The 21,710-nt window shown below is 41.4% G+C and overlaps 2 protein-coding genes across 2 annotated transcripts in view; one reads left to right on the plus strand and one right to left on the minus strand.

Annotated features, from left to right (window-relative positions):
* Window positions 1–21,710, plus strand: part of ABTB2 (ankyrin repeat and BTB domain containing 2) — a 143,632-nt gene that overhangs the window by 103,163 nt on the left and 18,759 nt on the right. The window contains exon 4 of the mRNA XM_080404904.1: window positions 16,224–16,376. Coding sequence (XP_080261030.1) covers window positions 16,224–16,376 — 153 coding nt within the window. The remainder of the gene's footprint in view (window positions 1–16,223; window positions 16,377–21,710) is intronic.
* Window positions 7,979–16,217, minus strand: LOC308070636 (uncharacterized protein). The gene is made up of 4 exons (XM_080404920.1): window positions 14,240–16,217; window positions 13,440–13,625; window positions 12,517–12,560; window positions 7,979–12,435 (listed from the first exon to the last, which is right to left on the minus strand). The coding sequence occupies exons 1-4, from the start codon at window positions 14,373–14,375 to the stop codon at window positions 12,430–12,432; spliced, it is 372 nt and encodes a 123-aa protein (XP_080261046.1). The 5' UTR covers window positions 14,376–16,217; the 3' UTR covers window positions 7,979–12,429.

Genomic DNA, 21,710 nt, shown 5'->3' on the forward strand with positions numbered 1-21,710 from the left:
GGATGTTTCCAGACTCTCACTGGTCTGTCAGGAGTCTTTTTTTCCCCTCTACTCTTTTTAACCGCAGGTTTATGGAATTTTATTAAGTGCCATAACTACATCATTGTCTGTCTTTTAGATTTATCTTTGGCCTAGTCTTTCCCAATTCAAATTTAATATATTTATGTCTGAATTCTTCTATTTTATAGCCATATCCCATTGTTAACATGCCACATCAGGAACAGAACTTGATACACTTAGTCCAGTGGGCTGTGTCTTTGAAAAAGTCTGCAATAAAATAAGTTCTGGGATCTCTTGTCTGAAATTCTGATCTTTCTATTCTGTCTATAGCTGCCTCACCAGTCAGAATAGGTATGTAGGAATAATAAAAGTAGACCCTGATTCAGGCACTTGCCTTGAGAAAGCATAATGCTGTAATCATACATTCATGTTTAACAGTACTTAAATCCACTCAGAGTATCCCTGAAGTCAACAGGGTGATTACAGAAAGAGGTGTCAGTGAGCATATTCCAGTCCCACCCCCATGCAATAGTCCCATTGATTTTCTTTTTTTTTTTTTCCCCGGATAGCTGTTTTGATGCTGATTATAAATATAGGGAAACAGAAAGAAGCCTTCCATTGAGCTGTGCCATTATGGTGTTGTGTGTTTAGAGTGGACGTAAAAGCATGCCCCTCTTTGTTTTAAAGAAAAAAAAAAAGCTATTAGCTGTTGATGAAAGATTAGTTTGGTAGATTTATTAGAAGAATGAGAAGGCTATAAACAGAGAAGATCAGCTTCCTGCACCAGTCTTAAGGAGAGAAGCTGTTACCATGTATTTTTGCTTGTTTCAGACTTTAACCAGTTAATGTCAGACTTAATTGTGATTTTGAGATACTCATTCATAAGGAAGATGGAGTGAATGGCCCTGTTTCAAAAGCCAATAAGCTAAATCAACATGTATCTATTGACTAAAATTAACTGTTCATTGGTGATGCTGTTCCTGACCTTAGGCAGGATTATGTATTTGTTGAGCCCATAGTAAATAGTTGCAATATATTGAGTATCTTCCACAGTTTTGCAAATTGAGAGCATACATCATTTAACAGGAGGACTCAATAGCTTTAACGCTTGGAGTGAGCAACTTTGACCTTCCTGCTCTGTATGGTGACATCTCAACACATGTTACGGTAGTAACATCTAGCCAGAGAAAACCAGAAACATGTAGAAACTACTGACTTTTTAACAGTCAGAGCCCATGCTAGTGGGGCTGTGTATGTGCTTCTGGTATCCTGACTGAAGGACTGAAGAGACATCCAGGATGAAGTGTCCACACATGCTGTGAGCATCACAGCATTGGATAGGTGAAGTGAATTAAGACCAAGTCAGGTTTAAGTCAATAGTAGTTATGTTCGGGCTCTTGCTAATATTCCTGCCTTTGCCAGGCATCGTCTATTAAGGTATTTTTAAGTCTTACAATGTTTTTAACTGTTTATTTCTTTGTAGTTCAAAGCTTGCAGAATTGGAATGTGAGGGATGACCTTGGCAGTAGTGAAGGGAATTAATTGCAGACCCTGAGGATCGAATTCATCCAAGTGTAACTGCTGAGACTGGCAATGCAGTCTCCTCTGAATCAGATCTTTTTTTCCCCCCTCTTTTATGTTGTTTGTATAAACAAACACCGCTCAGTTTTGTTTTTTAACTCTGGGTATCTCACACCTGTGACAGACTAGCCTTTCTTCCATATTACTGGCTGTAAGCAATTTGCAGCGTTATTGGAGTGTTTCCAAAGTAGCCTCTATCTTCTGATCTTTCTGTATTGGAGCAGGGGTGTGGTACAAACATGGATTATTTAAATTATCTACAAAATTGCAAGGAGATGAATCTCACTGTGTATGAAATTGAACAGCACAATGCAGACTTCATGGAGAATAAAGAGATGGCCTTTCTATGCCAGCCTTAGCACAGAGGGAAAGAGCATTACAGGTAAAAAAAGACCATACACAGTGAAACAAAAATTGATGCTTAATGGCTGTGTGTGAAGCCATGTGCCAAAAGCCAGGCTGTTACACTGTCTGGAAATCTTGCCACTGCTTATGTGCTGGTTTCCATGGACGACAGTTAAGGATGGTCTAAGAAGTCTCAGATGGCACAGATGCAGGGGGGACGGGTCACCAGAAAGGTTACCAGTTTCCTGTGGTCCTGGGCAGCCTGCTCTAGCTGACTGATTTTGAGCAAGGGGTTTGGACTAAGCCATCTCCAGGAGTGCCGTTCAACCTCAGCTGCTTATGCTTATGCTTTGGTGGATCTTAATTACATTATTTGTCCCTTAAAGTTGTTTTACATGTGTCAGCCTGGTACCTTCCAAATCATCGATAGGTATCAATCCATCGCTTCTTAGAACTGGCTGTTTGGGTAGACAGCAGGCAATAGCTGATCCTTACCACCTACTTAGAGAAGTAATAAGGCGCTTGACAGTCTTGTTGCAAAACATTCATTTGGAAAACACTATTTTCTGCTTTCATAGGCATTTTGCAGTAGACCTCCGTGCTTGCTGGAAAACCCCTGAAAAACTGTCTTTGACCGAGGCCATTTCTGGCAAATGTCCCCTATTTGTAAAAATGTTTGAAAACTAGATGGATGATCTTGTTTAGCAACGAAGAGATGACAGCCATTGTGTATGCGCTACCATGCTGCAATTACTATAACTACAGCTACAGTAATTACTGTAACTAGTGTAAAGATGTCCATGTTAAGTTCTTGGCTTCTGCTCTTAAGTTTCCATCTGTTCAGATAAAAAAGAAGGTGCAAGAAAATGACAGCCTGGCAACTTAGCTGCCTGGATTCTCAGGGCTGCCACGAACAGAAATCTTTAGTGCCTGTAGGCACCCTGTGTTGTGTATTGTTTATTGTTTGCTGTTTCATGATGAGAAGACTAGGCAGCAAGCTAGCATCAAAAACAAAGGAAAAATAATCCAGGGAAACTTGAAACAAAACTGTTACAGCACATGTTACTAAGGAGGTATTATAGAAATGCAGAAATGAGTAAGATGAGGACTCCTGGCTTTTTCCATCTTTCAGACAGTGACTGCCCATTGAAACAGTAGAGGACTGACTGAGAGCCTAAATTTCTCTGCCCGGCCCTTGCTGGTTTGCCATCATTTAATATGAGCCTGTCTCTGGTTTTTCCTAGGCGTAGATCCTTAAAGACAGTACCGTGATACCAGTGTAGTGCTCTTGTAACTAATGCAAGTAAAAAGCAGTAACTGTGGATGAAAGGCTCTGACCATATTGCAAAGAATGATGGTGGTAACAAGCCAACAAGTTTCTTCTTTTTCAGCAATTGTTGTTTCCAGTTGAAGTTAATATTATTTCCTATTGGACCAAATTACAGACCTTCACTTGCAGAACTTGCCTGTTTCCTGAGGAAGGAGTTAGCTAGTGCCTTAACAAAGGCCACACTAAAGAAAGAGAGAGTTGTGAGCTTTTGCTGTGCAGCAGCCAGGGCTGACAGGTTGTTGGGGTTTTTGCTCTTACTGTTCCTGACATCTTTGTAACAGAGAGTGAAGAGCTAAGCTCTTCTGAAGAGTAAATGTTTCTGGGTATAATTCATGATAATAGCAACAATCATTCTTTCTCATGGATCTTGTGGAGATTAGAAACTAAGCCTTCCCTGGGGTAATCCTAGATTGGTATGTCTCTGCTTTGTTTCTTTGTTAAAGGAGACCCTGGCAGTTTGCGCTTTCTTGTCCTATATATACGAGTGCATGTACTGCCGTGACCTGGTGGTCACTTACGGAGCTAAACTGTACTGTTTTCATCGTGCTTTTTACAGTAAATGCTGACCTGACTGTTTTAAAAGCATGTCTGCTCTGCAAGACAAATCCTATTCAAATGAGTTACATGTCTGAGCTGATTCAGCTCTAGTTCGTGGATTCTTCTGGGGCTAAACAACCTTTTGTTGATACCATGCATGCTGGTCTAACGTGTTTGCATAGAGAGGAAAGAGACTGAGCTGTGTTTTGCTCCTACTGCTTATCAGTGTAAATCTGGAGTGATGCTGCTAAAAGGGATAGTTTCAGTCTGGAGTCAAACTACTGGGAACTTGAGTTCCATTGAAGAATTTGTATCTGAAGTTCTTTCTTCCATGAATTAGAAAGTGTATCATGGTGGTTAGAGAACAGAGGGGGGAGGCAGAAGCTGTAAGTTTTTGTTCCTAGGCTTGCTGGAAAACTCTACTACTGTAAGGAATTCACTTAGCCATTCCTCACTTCTTCAGCTTCCTTCAGAAATACAAAAGGTCCTTCCAGAGAAACATGGGGTTCTTCTGAGATGGCTGCTTCAGAATTGGTAGTTTTTTTCAGCAGGAAAGGGTGAGTTGTCTGTGATGCAGTACTAGGAGAAGATAGTTAAGCTAGTTGAGAGAAATAGAAGCACATTAGCATGAAATTATAAGAGGACTAATAAAACCTGCTCAGAACATATCTTGTAATTATATTGCTTCCAGCATCCAGACTGTGTGATTAAGAGTTACCTCTGTGCAGCACTGCACTGTGCCAGGTAGTCAGTGCTCAGTTCCCTGTTGTGGCTGCCAAATTCTTGGGAAGTATCTCTGAAGAGTTGGTGTATTAGAACATCACAGAAACATATGTTCCTTAAATGACTTTCCATCTGGGTATCTCATTCCTCCTTATGCAAGAAGTTACGATAGTTTAATTAACTCATTTTGGAACCTCTTTTAGTCTGTGCAAATCTGTTTTGAGACACTCGGTATACTTAAGGGTAAGTGGCCAATCTCACTTAACCTGCCTGTACCTGTAGAAAGGGCATCTGCCACAGTGCAGTGATATGTTACCATTTTGGCTATGTACAGCTTTATTCACACAGTCAGGGCTCAGAGGTACCTGCTGTGAAGAAGGACAAATGAAAACTAGTTTACTTCTGAAACACAATTTCTCCTTCTGTTTTCTTTGAGGTAAAAACTCTGGGAAGAAAGGTATCCGTTTCCCATGTTTCGTATACATTTTATTGATTACTCTTCCTTGGTTTGAAATGCAGAGCACTAGGTACTGATAGAAAGTTTTAGTCAAGTAACAGGTAATGAAATGTAGAGCGGATGAAGATTTTGAATAATAATATTTTTCTCAACAAGCTGAAAAAGAGTAATTGTGCACATTGTGCTTGGCATTAGAGCTGATGTATGTTTAACTGCCATTTTTAACATGTCATTCATTGATGCTTCTGTGGTTTTAATCTGCTTTCTGGCAGCACAATTTCAATGGGGCTGAAAAGAGAAATATCCTTGTAATCTGCTATTAGAAGCAAAAAAAATTTTTTTTGTCATGCTAGTCATTAGCTGAGTGGGCAGCTGGAGCTTGGAATTCCTCCGTGTTCCTGTAGTAACCACAGTGCTGCACACTCTGCAATGGTCAAAATGAAGCAGGTTGGACCTGTTGCAAAAACAGGTTTTAGCCATGTATAAGAAAACTGCATTCACTTACCACTACCACCCCCCCCCCCCCCCCATCATTAGAATGTTTATCTAATCTATTAATATAAGGCTATTTAAGTGTACCTTTTTAGAGGGAGAGAGATGGGGTAACAGATAGCCTTGATATGGAGAGTTGTATAACAGCTGGGTTTTTTCATCTACCTCCTGGCCTGTACTGCAGATGTCACAGGTATAGGCAAACATCGCTGGTGTCTTACTCAGTCATTTGCAAACTCAGCATAAAATCTGCAACTTTGTAGTTCAGAGTACATGAGATATAAAACTTTGGTAGTATGACAAGTTGCTTTGTAGGAAGTTGTTGCTTGTGCAGCTGCCCATGCTGCTGGCCTCTTAGTAGTGCTAATAGTATTGGTAACGGCATGCATGATGGTGTCAGGTTTTGAAGGTTAGTGCTGTTACATCTCTCATTTGTAAGATGGAGATTGTCATTTGTCGAGATTCCTCCTACTTCTGGTGTAGAAATACATGTGTTCTGAGGGATGGCTGACGTTACCTGCTAGATTCTGCAATGCTTATGTGGATAACATTGTCTTTCTGGAGAAACGGGGAGAGCAGTTGAGTTAGCTTCATGAGCTGACAGTGTTTGAAAAACTTGAGACCAGACCTGCCAAAGTCATCATATTTTGTCAGCTACAGCTATTGTCTGCAGCACATAAATTTATTATAATAGGAAGTTTACAACCCTGGCCTTAGATCTATAGATCTTTGCCTGAGAGAAAGCAGCATCGTTTTTATAGTTCGGTAGAGGTGTCAGGAATTACTAATACCCAAGGTGGCAAAATCTTCTTAGCTTAACTTTATATGCGTCCTGTCTGCATTGTTCTTGGTTCAGCCAAGCTGTTATCTGCTGAAAAAATCTCCTGCACATATATATTGAGGTATTGAAGAAATATCATTATTTGAAATTCACTGAAAGTTCATACACTGTAACAGAAAGCAAGAGGCCGTTTAGCAGCAGTGGTAGCATTTCTAAGTAACTGTGCTGAAAGCAGAGTTAATAGCCAGCATTTGTGCAATCTGCTGAGAAGTACTACAGCTCCAAATGTTGAAATTCAATGCATGCATACTCTAATTCTAGGATGTTTGGAAACTGAAAGAATTTGAGCTTGACCAATTAAGTCCACCTATCAGAACCGCAAAGTTAAGCAGTTATGTCTGCCATTTGTAGTGCTGTTTAGGTTCATTGATGTGACCATAAAAATCACGGTGATAGAAGCATTAAAAAGGTTTGAATTTGGGAGATTTCACAATATTAAAGACAAAATGGAGGAGTGAGGGGATTTCTAGTCTGACATAGAAGGACTGACTTAATCACAACAGATTTTTTCTTTAAATTTGGGACACTTCAGTTGCTTATATTTCTCATATCTGTATGTTTACATGGTTCTATTTATTTAATTGTCTATGACAAAATACAAGCATATAACTCATTATGCTTCCCGGTTAAAAACAGAAACCTGTTCATTCACCACTGGTACCAAACATCTTTGGATGAAACAGGACCCACTCTCCATTTCTGCACAGCAACTCTTCAGTATTTTAAGACAAGAACTGAGGAACAAAACAGAAGCTTCTTGAAAATATAGGTGAAATATGTTCATTGAGCAGCTTGCCATTAGGACAAATGGATGGTCGCTTGCAAAATGATAAAGAAACACCACACTGGCATCTTATAACAGTGACATTACTACTTCTTCTGATCTTTCATTAACGGAAGATCTTATGTGCCTTACCTGGCAGTGTCTTAGAGAGACTACTGCCTGTTCATTCCCAAATGCTGCACCCTGTGGGCTCGACTGGCTTTTATTCAAGAAGACGGACTCTTAGATTTTAGCTGTTTTGTGAAACCCTCTGTGATTGTAATAACAGCAGCCAGAACCTGGATTGTATAGCTACACTATTGGGTGGAGTAGGTACCCGATTTTAGTGCACGCATGAAATTATTACACCTAAGAGAGCTCCAAAATCAGTTATTTTCATTGCATGTATTGGTGTGTCCCTCATGTTTTCATGCTAAATTAGTTTCTGGAACTTCTCAGAGTCCAGGAATGCAAAATGCCAAGAGATTACTTAGATTTTCATTAAGAAGATACTGACGTCAGCAGCAGGTGAGATTGACAGTACAAGAAGGCTATACTCACGGTAGTGTGGCACAGCCTAGCAGTGTAACACCAGTCAAGTCATTAGAAAAACAGAAGTTTCATCAGCTTTTTCTTAGTCCTGAAAATGAAAGAATCATCTTTTAAGCTTGAAATGTTTAGCCTCTAGATAGCACTATTTTGTGTTTGAAAATTTCTCTTTTGAAATAGTAAGTTTGGCTTGTGCTGTAAGGTAAACAGGAGATACTTCCCTGTTTCTTGTGAAAACCCTTTGCTTTGGTGAGGATTGCCTTTGTTTAGCTGAACAAACTTTTGCAGTTATAATTAACTGAACAGTTTTCAGTGTTCCAGAACTGCACAAAAATATTTATCTTTCTGGCTCTTTCTTCGCACAGTTGTAGCTCGGGAGCTCCAGGCAGTTTTCATAAGCATGGCAATGCTTTGCCTTCAGGATTTTACAACTGGGCCCTGAAAATTAGTTCTATGATTGAATCTGGCAGATTGGTTTTGGCTTGAGAACCAGCATATGTTTTTTAACATATGCATGCTGGCAAATCAGATTGAAGTCATAACTAAGAGGCCTGTTATCTCAATCCTACTAGTGCTTTGGGGAATTAGGTATAATGGGCAAAAAAATGATGGAGGAGGAGCCTCAGCACTGGACGGTGAAGAGCGGCACTGACCCCAGCAAAATCTGCTTGCAGATAGCAGTGGGGTTTTTTTAGTTTGCCAGCATAGCTGAACCGTAAGAGTTAACCTCTTGGTTTTTCTGCCCACAGGATCAAGGCTAATCCAAGAATAGCAGACAACCCATTCTTGCTGTCTGCCAGTGTTTATCTCTGCCTATCACATAGCATGCTGTTACAGGCCTCTTTCTTTAATGCCGTTTGTATGCTCCAAAATGCACCAGTGTTTCCCTTTGCAGCAGGAACTGTCACGCGTGGCAAAGTTTCCTCAGTCAGTCTCCTTGGGGGGTGGGTCCTGGGCACCAGGCTTCGATGTGTCAGGTTGGTTCAGGGGGGAACAAAACATGCCAGCTTTTTCTTGTTTTCTGTTAGCCAGTGATGCTAATAATAAAAAAAAATAATAATACTAGTATTTAAAACAAGGTCTCAATTATTTTTTTTTTTTATTTTCCATGTGAGTTGATTTTGAAGGACAGCAGAAAGTTTGAGGTTGTTTCTAACCTGCCTTGTAACTCTGCACAAGCACATTTGGGCTTTCAGGAACTTAAATTGTAAAAGCAGAAATGACAGACAAAATTAGAAGGTTGTTTTGGGTTTTTTTCTGCAAACCAGGGCAGTCGCCTTTTTATAAGAGCTGGGAGAGGCTTAACAGATTTGATGAAAATGTGCCCTGACCAGACCCACTGTTCTGTGGTGGGAAGAGCCTGTGTCTCAGTGATGATGCGAGGATGCTCTTGGCCGCTCAGAGACAGGGTTTGAGACTGAGGTCCTTTGGAGGAGATCTGTAGAACTGACCTCTGCAAGTCTGGCAGTAAAAGTTGACGTGCATGGGTCACTGGCAAACGCTGTTTTCTGTATCTAATTCAGCAGATGTAACAGCAAGTCAGTCCTCATAGTTCATCTGATCGTGCAAATGATTTAAACATACAGCTGTGTATTGCTTGAGGTCATGACTGCAGTTAGGTCCAGAGTCATGCAAGAACAGTTCATCTTGTGGATTGTTTGCAGTAGTTTTCAGTTTATGGAGAGTTTTAGGACGTCAAGGAGTTGGAAGGAGCACAATCAGTGGTTTCCATTCCTCCGCGTTTCCTCTGTTGAGGTGGCTACTCGCAGTGCCCGTCAGGGATCAGGCAGCGCTGTGTGTGCCTGGGGGAGGCAGGTGGAAGTCAGTCACATCCTTGACCACATAACTATGACCATATTGTTGTAGTTAAAACTATCGTGTATATCTATCTGACTCTTGTCATCAACTATATGCAATTTAAGTTGGTTTTAATTATTTTCTGTCTGTCTAGAAACCAAGAGTTCCTTCTGCCACAGAATACAGATGTTACAAATATGTTTTTCTAATGAAACACATGGCACATTCCAGAGCAGCACAAGTACTTGCTTTCAGCCTGAAAATGGGATCTTTTCCCTGTTGTTAAAACAAAGTTTGTAAAATGTGATTATAATAAATAAACCACAGACTTTTGAGAGTCTTTTTTTAAGATTCATAGTGAGTTCCTAAGGATTACTTCATGGGGTTTTTTTAGGGAGCTCGAATTTAGTTTTCACTTCGATATGCAGTTAACATGAAGTAAAACCTGTCTGGTGCCGCACCTTATTTCTAAGTGTGGTTTGGAGACAAGGGCGGAAAAGGTGGTATTTCTGTCTGTGGTTACTAGGATTGCTAGGAAAGATCAGAGCTGCCAGTTCTAGATTTAATCTATTCTTGTACCGTTTCATATTCTATAAGCAGAGAAAACTGTGAAGGCAGATTCAGTGGAGAAGGGATCCCAGTAAATATAATATTATCCAGATGTTTTTTATTCTGTTAGTGTCTGACAGAAGGATAACTCGCTAAACTGTGGAAGCTGGTGTCATGGCATATCTAAGCTAAGACTTTAGTAACTTGATAATGATCCACTAAAATTTGAGAACTCTTTATCTTCTAAGATCTGAGCCAGTCATTGTTTCAAGGGAATTGAGAAGAAAACTTTCTTTTTGGGCCAGTTGACTGTGATTAAATTTCTTCTTCCTTTTCTGAGATGATCTGGGACTGCCTGCTTTGAAGGACGTGGCACTTGTTGAGGTGATCCTTTAATCTGGTCTGGCATGGAAATTCCTGTCTTTACTTTGTAAATGTGTGAGGTTTTCACAAATTCAGAAAAATATTCTGAATCTCAAAGGAATGGCTCCTGACTTAAATGGGTAGTGTTTTGAAACAAAGATTTTGTTTTTTCTAAATCATCATTTCTGTTGTTGTTTTGTACACATATAATTACATACTCAGAAATATATTTTTTCCTGCAGCTTGAAAAGGGGTTTAGCGTTTGAGAATCCAAACTGTAAATATGACACTGTTTTCCACACCATGGCATGCTTTAGTTTTCGGATACTCTGTCTTGCCTCAGAGTCTTTTCTTTTCTCCAATTAATGAGACTTCACTCTGTTTTCTTTTTGACTCTGTTGCCATCCTTGGGGATTTTCCATCTTGGCGTAAAGTTCAAAAAATGCATATTCTTCTAGCTACTCTCCTACGTGATTCACTATTTTGTTGCAGGTTAGTCTTACTCCCACTGTTTTTCCCCTACATAGTTCTGCTCATTGCATGCAGGTCTCCCAGGACCCCTAACTAGGAGCCCTGAAAAGCTTTGAAAAAGCCTGCTTGGCTTGGCAATCTGGCAAGCTCAGTATCTCTGCTAGTTACTTTACTCCCTTCTCTGTGTGCACACACAGTGTGACTTCTAAGCTTATTCCTTTAAAAAAAGAAACCAACAGGTAAGACTGAGCTATGGCTTTTTGTAGCTGTTCTTAACTCCCTTTGTGTTAGTGACTTTTTGAATTTTAACATTTTAGAGTAAAACGGGACTGAACCACAGAGTTTGATTCCAGCATTAAACTCAAACTGAAAGCCCTTTCTTTTTCAGTCCCTTCTGAAAAACCCACATTGATCTCTGGAGATTTGGGATTCTTCTGTGCATGTAGCCTCTGTATCGTTTCATTAAATCAAATATGGGGGAGTTATCATGGCCTACCCTGCTCTGACCATAACTTTTCTGATATTTACACGTGTTTTGTGATGCTAAAGTTTGCATGTGCTTAAAATGTTAGCAGGGGCTTATAGAGCAGTTATTACAGGTGAAAGGATGAGAAAGCCGTTCAGTTAAACCGTTTAGAAGATCGTGGGACAAGCTGGATGGGAGAGTGACCATGCATGTGTCTCGGGACCAGCTCAGACTGCCAAGAGGGAGACAAATTTTGCCATTGCTTCTGTTAGGACAGTGTTTTCTTTCCTGCTTTAGAAGAAGGAGATTCTTGTTTGGAAGAACAAGGTTTTTCTTTCTTGATGTTGCTGTTGGCTCCCTCTTTGTTTTGCTGTAGCAAAACAGGAGGTGACTAAGAATAGCAGAGGAGGAGAAGAGATGTGGCTGCGAGGAGATGTCTCCTCCTTGCCTTGCTCCTCATTTCTTCAGCAGTCTTGTCACTGGACCCTCCTGGGGAGCCAGGCAGAAGGGAGGAATTTGATAGCATGGCTGTTTCTTCTCTGGGAAGACCTACTGTTTTCATCTGAGGTAGCAGGTGTTCCTCACCTCCAAAAGTCAAGCTCCAAGTGCATCAGCCTAGCATTCAATGCAGAGGAGGGATGATGTAATTTTCTAACTCCTCTGGAGCTCTTTCCTTTTTGCATCCAGTTAACTTCCCTCTGCCAAAAACGTCTTGGCTCCAGCTCTCTTAAAAATCCTCAAAGAGCCCACTTTGGGGACTGGTTTCTTTGTGGTATATGAATCATAGATCATAGAATACCAGGTTGGAAGGAACCTCAAGGATCATCTGGTCCAACCTTTCTTGGCAAAAGCATGGTCTAGACAAAATGGCCAAGCACCCTATCCAGCCACATCTTAAAAGTGTCCAATGTTGGGGAGTCCACCACTTCCCTGCAGAGATTATTCCAATAGCTGATTGTTCTCATTGTGAAAAATTTTCCTCTTGTGCCCCAGGAGCAGTTTGTACCTGTGAGTTAACACTGAAAGTCTGTGATCCCGTGGCTTCTGAATGCTGGTCATGTCCTAGGCCACGCTAATCAAATGAGCATAGTACATTTTCCAGGAAAAAGTTACAACTTGCTATGAATTTTCTGCCAAGTGCTGCTGCTGCCACCATCCTTCATGGTTAAGTCTAAATAAAACAATGTGGTTTAGTTCAGATTAGGGGAAAAAGCCCATAATAAAGTCCATTCTTTCCCAGAGCAAATCTCACCTGCTCCAACCTGATCCCCTTGGGAATGGAGTGACGGTCCAATTCTAAATGGGAGAAAATTTCAAAGAACAGATGGATAAAATATTGACAGCACATGACAGTATCAGACATTTCTGTGATTCTTTACAAGGTCTATGGTAGATGAACAGTGTCCATTTTACTTCCTACTGCTGTGTACTGTCTCAGTTTACATGTGGCATCACTCGAAGACAGCTTCACGGCAAGACACTGAACAAAGCAATGGTGGCATTCTTCGTCATAGAAAACAGAGAGTATGTGTCCCTGGTGAACTACTGCTGCGAGTATGACAGTTTCCCAGGGCTGTATCACTTCATGTGCAGAATTTAATGAGCTGCCAAATGCTTCTAAATGTCAGAAAGTCCAGAGGAAAACGCACAGTACAGACCATGGCACAGACAGACATGCATAGACAGAAATTAATTCTTTAGCTTGCAGCATCTCCCTGTTAATTTTCCATGAAGGTTTCTCCCCTTCCCCTCCTCCAGTGTTTTTCAGACTGTGAAATGATCAGTGTTTCCCTAGAGGCAGATAGACGCCCAGGTTAAGGGCCACAGGCATAATAATTGTGTTTCTTTTCTAGAAACTGAATAATTGCATTTATTTTCTTAGTGCAATGCACCCCAATGTTGGCGTTACATTCAGTTGAACTGAATCTCTTTCTTTCTGCTTAGATCATGTGATAATACTGCTTATCTGATGTGGTGTCAGTGAGCAAAGTAAGATTGAACTGTTCCTGTGAGCATGCCCACACCATGAAGAAAGGAAATGGTTGGATAGAAGAAGAGAGAGAGAGTGTGTGTGTATGTGTCAGGGGAAAAATAGGAAGCCCATCCCAAAGCTAGACATTTTCAAGATGAGTAAAACTTATACAGCAAAATAGGAACTGAAGTCATTATACTCACTCCTGATAGAACAAGGATTTATCCAGTTTGCACCGCAATGAGAGTGGTGAGGTTTGGGCACATTAGGATAGCAGTATGAGGAAAACATCCCTCCTGACGTTTCTTTGTGCAGTCCAGTCTGCTCCTTTGGGCACAGGGTAACTAGGCAGTCTGTTGAGCTGTGAGTTTTAAAACCTTTGGAAAAATCTGTTGAGATTAAAAAAATAAACATTTTTTTTTTTTAAATCTTTCTCTTCCCATTCCTTCCAAACCAGGTTTTCCACATTCAAGGTCTGCTTGTACATGGAAGCCATTTATAACCCTGGCACATACAGATTTTTTACAGAATGGAAATTTCTTCATGATGGGTGTTATTTCTGGTGCAGACTCAGTGGTATTTTCTGTTGGCTGACCACAGCTTCTTGCTGCCCAGTGCCGTGTGTAACAATTACCAAGGTTTGGCTCGTTACCTCATAAGATGATCAGGAGTGTACTGGATTGACATGATTCTCTGTCCAGCAGCGTTCCCACTGTGAAAGTGTCAGGGAAGCTGCGATGTGGCCTAAATAGCTTATCTACCACTAAAGGTGGTAGATATAATCACTTCTAAGATGAGCTTTTCTGTTGCTCCAGAGCTGTTCAACCCATCTAACTTTGAATATTTAATTCTGGTGCTTTTAGCCTACCCAGCCTACCTCTCTGTCCTCACCATGTCTCGGAAGCTTTGAATCCTTCGCTAGAGGCTCTGCTGAGTACCTAGAAAGTCTAGATAATTAATTTAGGCTCCTCCTTTAAGTGCCTGAATTGAAAAGGTGAAATACCTCTTTTGCAGGCCGGGTAAGGGTTGAAGTTCTCTGGAGCAGACTGCTGAAGGGCATCTCCCAAATGCCTGGTGATTGCTGCTTTTCCCTTAGGGAAGGCAGTCACCTCTGAGTCGGCTGTGCCAGAGTGATTCATCTCATCCCTTGTGTCCCGGACAAGTTAGAAAGCCTGAGCAGGTGGGGGGATTCAAGCTGGACTTCCAGAAAGTCTTTTGACTGGTGAGGTGCTGGGTGGTTTTCAAAGTGATGAACATAGCAGCCCTGATATTTTGATTGTTTGACATAGAATTAAACTGGTAAAAGGAATAAGTAGACGTCCTGTTAAAACAGGCTTGCATTTGCAATCCAGGGTTGATCAGATGCTTAAAAGGACCTCTGGTTCGGTAGATGCTTCACTACTCAGAAGAAGAGAAAGACCAGAGGGAAAAAATAGCGCATGTGTTTGTAACGAGATAATGGCAGCATTTTAGACTGCACCTTGCAACCGGCAAAATGGAAGCAGATGGCACATACTTTACAGAGTGGAGTTATTCCACCCTGAAGGATGTTCAAAGTCATACAGAGGGAGTTCAGCTTGCAAATCCCATTATTGATAAATGGATTCTAACGGGATTGGTGCTGCTTACTCTTACTGTGCTCGCATATGTGTGCAGACACATACATGCACAGCTTTGAAAATGCCTTTCATGGGTTTAGCTGCTTTCATTAATGCCAAAATCATTTATATTTCCTGGGATGTATCTTTTTTTCTCTGAACTTTGTAAAGGAATTGGTCCCTTCTCCCCTGAGTTATTTTCTTTTGAATGCTTATATGAAAAGGGCTTTTTTTCCAGCATTAATAAATTTGTTACTGGAGATGGGAAAGGTGTTTTCCATTACAGCTGGCACTTCTGAGCCTTCCACCAGGGTGGCAGGGTATCCTTGGGGAAAAAAATCAAGCAAATAATAGATCAGCCTGGCTATATATTGAGAGGATGGATGAGATGTATGAGAGTATTATGGTACCCATATTTTAATGTGTAATCTCAATACTGTGTTCATTCTTATAGCAGGAGTAAGGGGGGGGGGCTTTTCATAAGCGGGTCCAAAATGGCTGTTGTTGCTGTTATTACCTTATTTGTATTCCTTTATTGCCTTGCAACCCTTCATATCAAGTAAAACCTCACTGTGTTGGATGCTGTACAAATTAGGAACAGATAGATTGCTTTTCCACAAATTGCTTACAATTCAAGTAATGTTGCACATTTGTTCTTGCACAGAGATGTCTCCATGTTAGTTATCTCTTTGATTCTACTCGGTCCTCCCCAGAAAAACGGTTCACATTAAAATATGCATCAGTTCTCTTGAGGTCTAGAGGGTTAGTTGTGCAAAAACGGAGGCCTGAGCTCCGTGTGTAAGAATTGTAGGATGTGAAAAGCTGTCGAATAGGGATAACGTAACATAAAGAGCAGTGGAGGCAGCACCGAGTTAGCTTGGTTTAACTGAAGATTAGAACAATCAAGGATATTTTCAGTGTTACTAAGGGAGCAGTGGAGCAGCCTGTAGGTAAGGAACAACAGACACAATTCTTACATAAGCTGCACCCCTGGGAAGCGAGCCCTTCTAATGGAAACCCAAGCGTTGGCCACTTGAGCTAGGGGGGACTGACGTACAACTAATAATAGTGCAAATAGGTCCCTTATATCAGCCTGGCCCCATTTCCTACAGGGTGAAATGGATTGCATGAAACCAGCATGTCCTGGCATGACCCCATTTTGGGTAAGAAGGAGTTCAGATAACTAAGGCTGAGCAGTTCCAGTTCCTTCCACCTGCTGTGACCCACCAGTCTTGCTGAGCACAGACACAGTTTGCCTCTGCAGGTGGGTTTTATCTGTGCCAAGCCTCTAAGCATGCCCAGGAAGCAATTAAACCTGCTTTTGCATTGCGGTACAAGATAGCAGGCCAGTGTTAACCACGATGGATTTTTTCCTCCTTGTTTACACAGACCCTTCATGCTTTTGCCACCGCTGATGGAGTGGATGAGAGTGGCTATCACCTATGCTGAGCACCGGCGCAGTTTGACTGTGGACAGTGATGACATCAGGCAGACAGCCAGACTGCTCCTACCTGGACTGGACTGCGAGCCCCGGCAGCTAAAGTACGTGGACTAAGCTTTATAAGCAGCTAAAGTAATTAGAAGTTCATACAATATTGTCCTTAGTTATATTTCACAGAATCCAGATCTCAAGATGCTACAGAGGCAATATATGTTTAACCTTTTAGTAGTCCAGGAGGTAGGGAAACTGTGGCCAAACACTGCAGCTGGAGTAGAAAGATTTTATCTTGCCAAAACTGTTGAATGAGACAGAGGATTGAAATGAAAATATTTGGATTTTTGTGCCTCAGCCTTAATTACAAGATTTTTTCTTTGCTTTTTGAGATTTCTTGATGAAAATTATCAGTACCTTTTAAAATCTTCCCCTCACATATATATTGAGCAGGGATTTCTAATTAGCTTGGTTCATCAGCACATCATAGGTATTTTATTCAGGTTTGTAGTCCTTCAAGTTGCTGTCACTAGCACCGGTTTTGATATTAGGGTTACACCTTGAACTTTAGTACAAGGTAAATTCTTTTTTCTTGAGTTGAGTGAATTTTGTGCCCCACATACCACTTTGGGTTAAATGTGTGGGCGGGACAATAAATTCTACTAGCAATATACAATAAATAACACTAACAATAAATACTACTTTTATCATGCTCTTGAGTGATGAAATGATCACCTGAAAAGATAAAAATACACCATTACTCCTAGAAAATTATTTTTCATTAACAATAAAAAGGACAAGCGGCTTTAGTCAGGAGTGCTGGATCTGGTTTTGTTGCTTTTTACCTTTTCCTTCTGGCAGCCAGAAAGGCTCTTGCTTTTTGGTACATCTCTGCCTCCCCAGGTGCGAGTTGAAGGGTAGTACTTACTACCCACAGAACCTCATGCGAAGCTGAATTAGTTGGTGAGTGTGGTGGTGCAATTAGATGACTGAATGTTTCGTCGGCTGCAGCTGACTCCTAGTCTTACTCTTGGCTCTCAGTTCCTGCCTTTCTCCCGAGACGGTGTACCTGACTGACTGAGACTGTGCCGGTCTTTTTAAAAGTGAAGTGAAGCAGGTGATGCTTAGCAGTTAGTTAAACTCCTTGGCTTCAGACTGGACAGGAGCAGCTGGACTTGGCATCCACAAAGCAGGAGTTGTACATTTATTCCTGGAACGCTTTTCTTCTCCCTTTTCTGTGCCAGTGTACGTGTGCTCTGTGTCAAAGTGCAGGCTACTCTGGCTTACGCGGGGATGGTAGGTGGTAGTATAGGCAACTTTATATGTGCTAAACTAATTTTACATATGTGCCTAATGCTTGCCAAAACCTTTGAAGTTCTTTAATGAACAGTACCGCAGAAGTCTAACCTAATCGCAAGTACTTCCAGTCAGCTTCATGGTTTTTCTTTCACTCTCTCCTTTAGAAAGACTTCTGATTTCAAAAACTGAATCCAAACCTTCTGCTTCAAAGGCATCCCACTCTATCTTTGCACTGTTTTTTAATGCTCATTAATATCCAAAGCACAGGTAGTCCCTTACTTCATAGATTGTATACCTTAACAAAAAAAAAAAAAAAAAAAAAAAAAAAAAAAAGAGGGCAGGGATTTGGGTGTTTGGTTTTGCTGCTGATGTGAGCTAATGAGCTAAAAGGAAATGCTTGGGAACAGCCTCTGTGAAAATGGGGTTCATTTTGGTAACTTCCAGCTGAAGCCACAATGATACAGCTGTGAAATGAAGGTCTCGATGGAAATCCAGCAAGTCCAGAACAACGTAGGCAATAAATAGAAGTGCAAAGCAGGTATAAAGGGCCTCAGCCACACTATGTGTGATATTCAGGCATAAGATAATTCACTTGCTGGTTGTTAAGGGTTAGCAGTACTGGCCCAGGGAAAGAGTACGTTAGAGGTTTCTATCCAGTTTGTTGTTATTACAGAAAGAATGGTGATTCTGTAAGAAAACTAAGATCCTTTCACGCCTTTTACCTCACCAAACTGTTCCTCCACAGGGACGTGTGCAGTGTGCATTCCCTGCAGGTGAAATCACCTCTGCTTTAAAGTAACACACATCTTTGTACTAGAGGACAGAAATCAAAGTTAAGCTTGACCAGGTCTTCGTTCTGAACTGTCTCACCTGAATTTTATTTTCAGAGATCTAAGGATGTTCTGTGATATGTGGTGTAAGAGAAACAGCATTGTCTTTTTGTTGCACGAAAGATTTAAACTGACAGAAAAAAAAGAAAAAAAAGGAGAGAGCAGTGGCTCATTTCCAGCGCCCATTATATGATCCATTCAGGTAGTCATTTGTATCTAGCCATTCAGGCACACTTAGTGGAAAAGGAAGTCTTGGATCCGAAGCCAGATTTATCCCTGGTTTGCTGTGTGACTATAGGCAAATTGCAACTCGCTTCTCCTCATGATGCATAGGCTAGAAGTCATATAATGATAGTTCCTTGTGTGGTGATGCATCAGGTAGGGTATGTTGAAATCCCTGAAAAAGAAGTTGTGTGGTAGAACCAAAATATAATTACTATAACCTGAAATACAGCACCCTGAATCTGTTCTCCGACTGCTTGGGCAGCATAGTCTTCTGCAACAACTGTTTGTGTCTCAGTGGATGAAGCCTTCTAATAGGATGTTCTCGGTTTACGTTTGCCAGACAATTTATAAAACCTCTTGAGTACTCGCCAGTTACTGGTTAAATGATAATATGAGTGGGGAAATGCTAAATTGCAGAGAACTGTGTTTCTCTTCCACCTACTTAAATATAAATGTTGGAATTTTAATATCAAGTTATTATCACACACTGCTTTTTTTGTTATGATTATTTTCACCTCACTGCAGGCCAAATTTAAATTGCTGACTACCAGTAGTGGTAGTAGTAGTTACTGCTTATGAAAGCCAAAGAGCACACCAGGCTTCAGCTCCCTTCCCAAGCTATCCCTGCCCAAACTAGGAAGTCAGCCGTACCCCTTCTCCTGCTCTCTGGGCTCTGCCTTCCCAATATCCCTCAGTCATGGAACCATTTGGGTTTGAAAAGACCTTTAAGATCATCAGGTCCAACAGTTCACCATCAGTTCTCCAATTTATTCCCTGGGCACATCTGGGTGTACATGAGGGTTGCTGCCTGAGCAGCTGCAGGAGCACAGGCTTTACTCTGGGAAGCTTGTGAGAGTTTCTCTCTCTTCTCCCCAGAATAACAACTCACACATGAAAAACCTGCTGTGGTTACAGCTGCTGCACAGCAGTTGTGCGTATGTGAGCTCCCCCCCTCCCCAGCTCTTGTAGGATGCACTAACTTTTATCACACTCCAAAAGAAAAAACTATTTTGCATCCATCGTAGAAGAGCGTGCTGGCAAGCTACTGCTACAGAACAGCCACTGTGCAGGGTAACTTTTGCAGGGGCTGAGCCCGCAGGGCCCCCAGGAGAAAAGCTCACAGTTACAACTTGCAATTCTTCCGCCTGAACTGGCCTCCTGGCAGCTCTGCACCAAGAACTGCAGCCCACCTTTTTGCTGGGTCTCTCTTGACAGCTCTGTGCAACTATGTTGTTCTGCTGTTCCCTCTGCAGGGCTCATGGGTGAGTTGGCCTCCACCACCCTTGCTCTCCAGCAGTGCCTGTAAATAGCACTGGGTGGAATCATGCCTGTTAGCAACACAGAAACAATGTGCAAAGAGAGGTACCATCCCTTGAAAAACTTCTATTTTTTGAGGTTCACTGGATTTCAAATGATGTTGTTTTATTTAACTTTTTTTTTCCATAGGATTATTCTACTCATTATTATTATTATATAAAGTCATTGCATCCTATTCTACATAATATTGTAGCAGCATGATACTCTACCAATTACCTTAGTAGAATGAGATTATTGGTTTACTAGCCTAGCTCTAGGATTTACATATGTCTAGCAGTAAGCCTTTTACCTTACTGTCCTCTTGTGCTCTGTACTGCGTGTGTCCTAATCTTACATCTGGGTGCTTCAGAGATCTTGTCTTCTGATGTACTTGGCTGCCTCAGAGGTACATTTTATTTGCAGACATATCCCCAAAGAGCTAGTGACTCCAAGACTGCCCCTTTGCTTCCCTGCTGAGTGTTCCCCAAATTGTACCCTGATGTAGTTCCTTTCTGAAAGCAGCTGTGGCGAGATGCTGGTTTCCCCAGTACAGTGTGACCAGTCACCAGGCTGTGGAGGGATATTTGTTAACTCAGCGTATTGTTATAGCATCTGCTCACCATTTGTCATCCACCGTCAGGGCAAGTTCAGAAGCATTAGAAAATGACCAGCTGAATTAAAACGTGAATAAGATTCATCTTGAATCTTCTGTGTGAAGTGATGAGTGCTTTGCTTATCTGGCAGGCCATACGAAGTTTCCAGAAGAGAGGTTAGCCTTGCTGGAAGGATCTCATTTTTCAAAGGAAGCTGGCAGGCTGCTATCTCACTCACTGAGAGTTTGCACAAGAGCCTGTTTTGAAAACCAGACAAGTAGTAGAGAAGGCATCCACCCTGAGATAACATCAAAGGGCTGGCCCTGGCAATGCCCAGCCCAGATAGGAAACACCTCCAGTTTGGCAATGTTCCTTCAGTGAAGGAGGTACGCTTCCAGGTTTGGAATTCAGAAGTCTCCGAGCAGATAACCAGAGGATTTGCAGTAATCCCTGGGCTCCTTCCCAATGAGATAAAGGTCGTTTGATAGTCACCTGAAGGATAAGGATTTAGTAGAACCTCATAGAGATGTTAACGTACTTCCTTCTGTTGAGGTGTTGGAAAAGAGTTGAGAATGTTCCACTACCTAAATTTGATTCTGTCTTCAAATATCTTTTTTTAATTATGATTTATTTTAATCATCTATTAAGAATAGGGATCATTATCTTCTTTCAGAAATACTTTTTATTTCAAAATAATAATTTTTATTTCAAAATAATAGACAGACAGTGTAATTGTTCCATCCTAGAACTACACTGGTACTCTATTATACAGACTTTCCTTCCACCTCTTTCTCCTTTTTGCAGTATGTTTGTGGACTATCCTATGTTTAATGGACTATCCTATAACAAGCAGGAAAATACAAATATGGTATTTGAAATACATACAGCTAATTATTTCAAACAACTGAGTTTGGGTGGGGGTTTTTGTGAGATGCAGAACTAAGGAAACCTGAGTTTGCAGCCTGTGACAGCCCCATCCCACCGCAGTAACTGCAGTTGCTCAGTGTCCGTTATGGTACGGGCATACTCCTGCACCCCGATCCCGTTTTGCTGGATAAAACGTAGTGGAAGTAATGCCTGGTCCAGAGCTACCCTGGTAGTGAGGGGCTGGGTGGAAAATACCACTCTTGGCAAGGAATAGGACTTCTTCCTGCCTTTCCCTTGGAGGAGGGCACCAATGAGGTTTCTCTACTTGGACCCC

The sequence above is a fragment of the Falco punctatus genome, assembly GCF_963210335.1.
Source record: "Falco punctatus genome assembly, chromosome: 10".
NCBI lineage: Eukaryota > Metazoa > Chordata > Aves > Falconiformes > Falconidae > Falco > Falco punctatus.

Coding starts and splice junctions, on each gene's coding strand:
- LOC308070636 (XM_080404920.1), bottom strand. CDS start 14,375: ATGAATCACTCTGGCACAGCCGACTCAGAGGTGACTGCCTTCCCTAAG. Junction 13,626..14,239: donor TTACCCGGCCTGCAAAAGAG/GTATTTCACCTT, acceptor TAATCTCAACAG/ATTTTTCCAAAGGTTTTAAA. Junction 12,561..13,439: donor AAATCCTTGTTCTATCAGGA/GTGAGTATAATG, acceptor TCTCCCATTTAG/AATTGGACCGTCACTCCATT.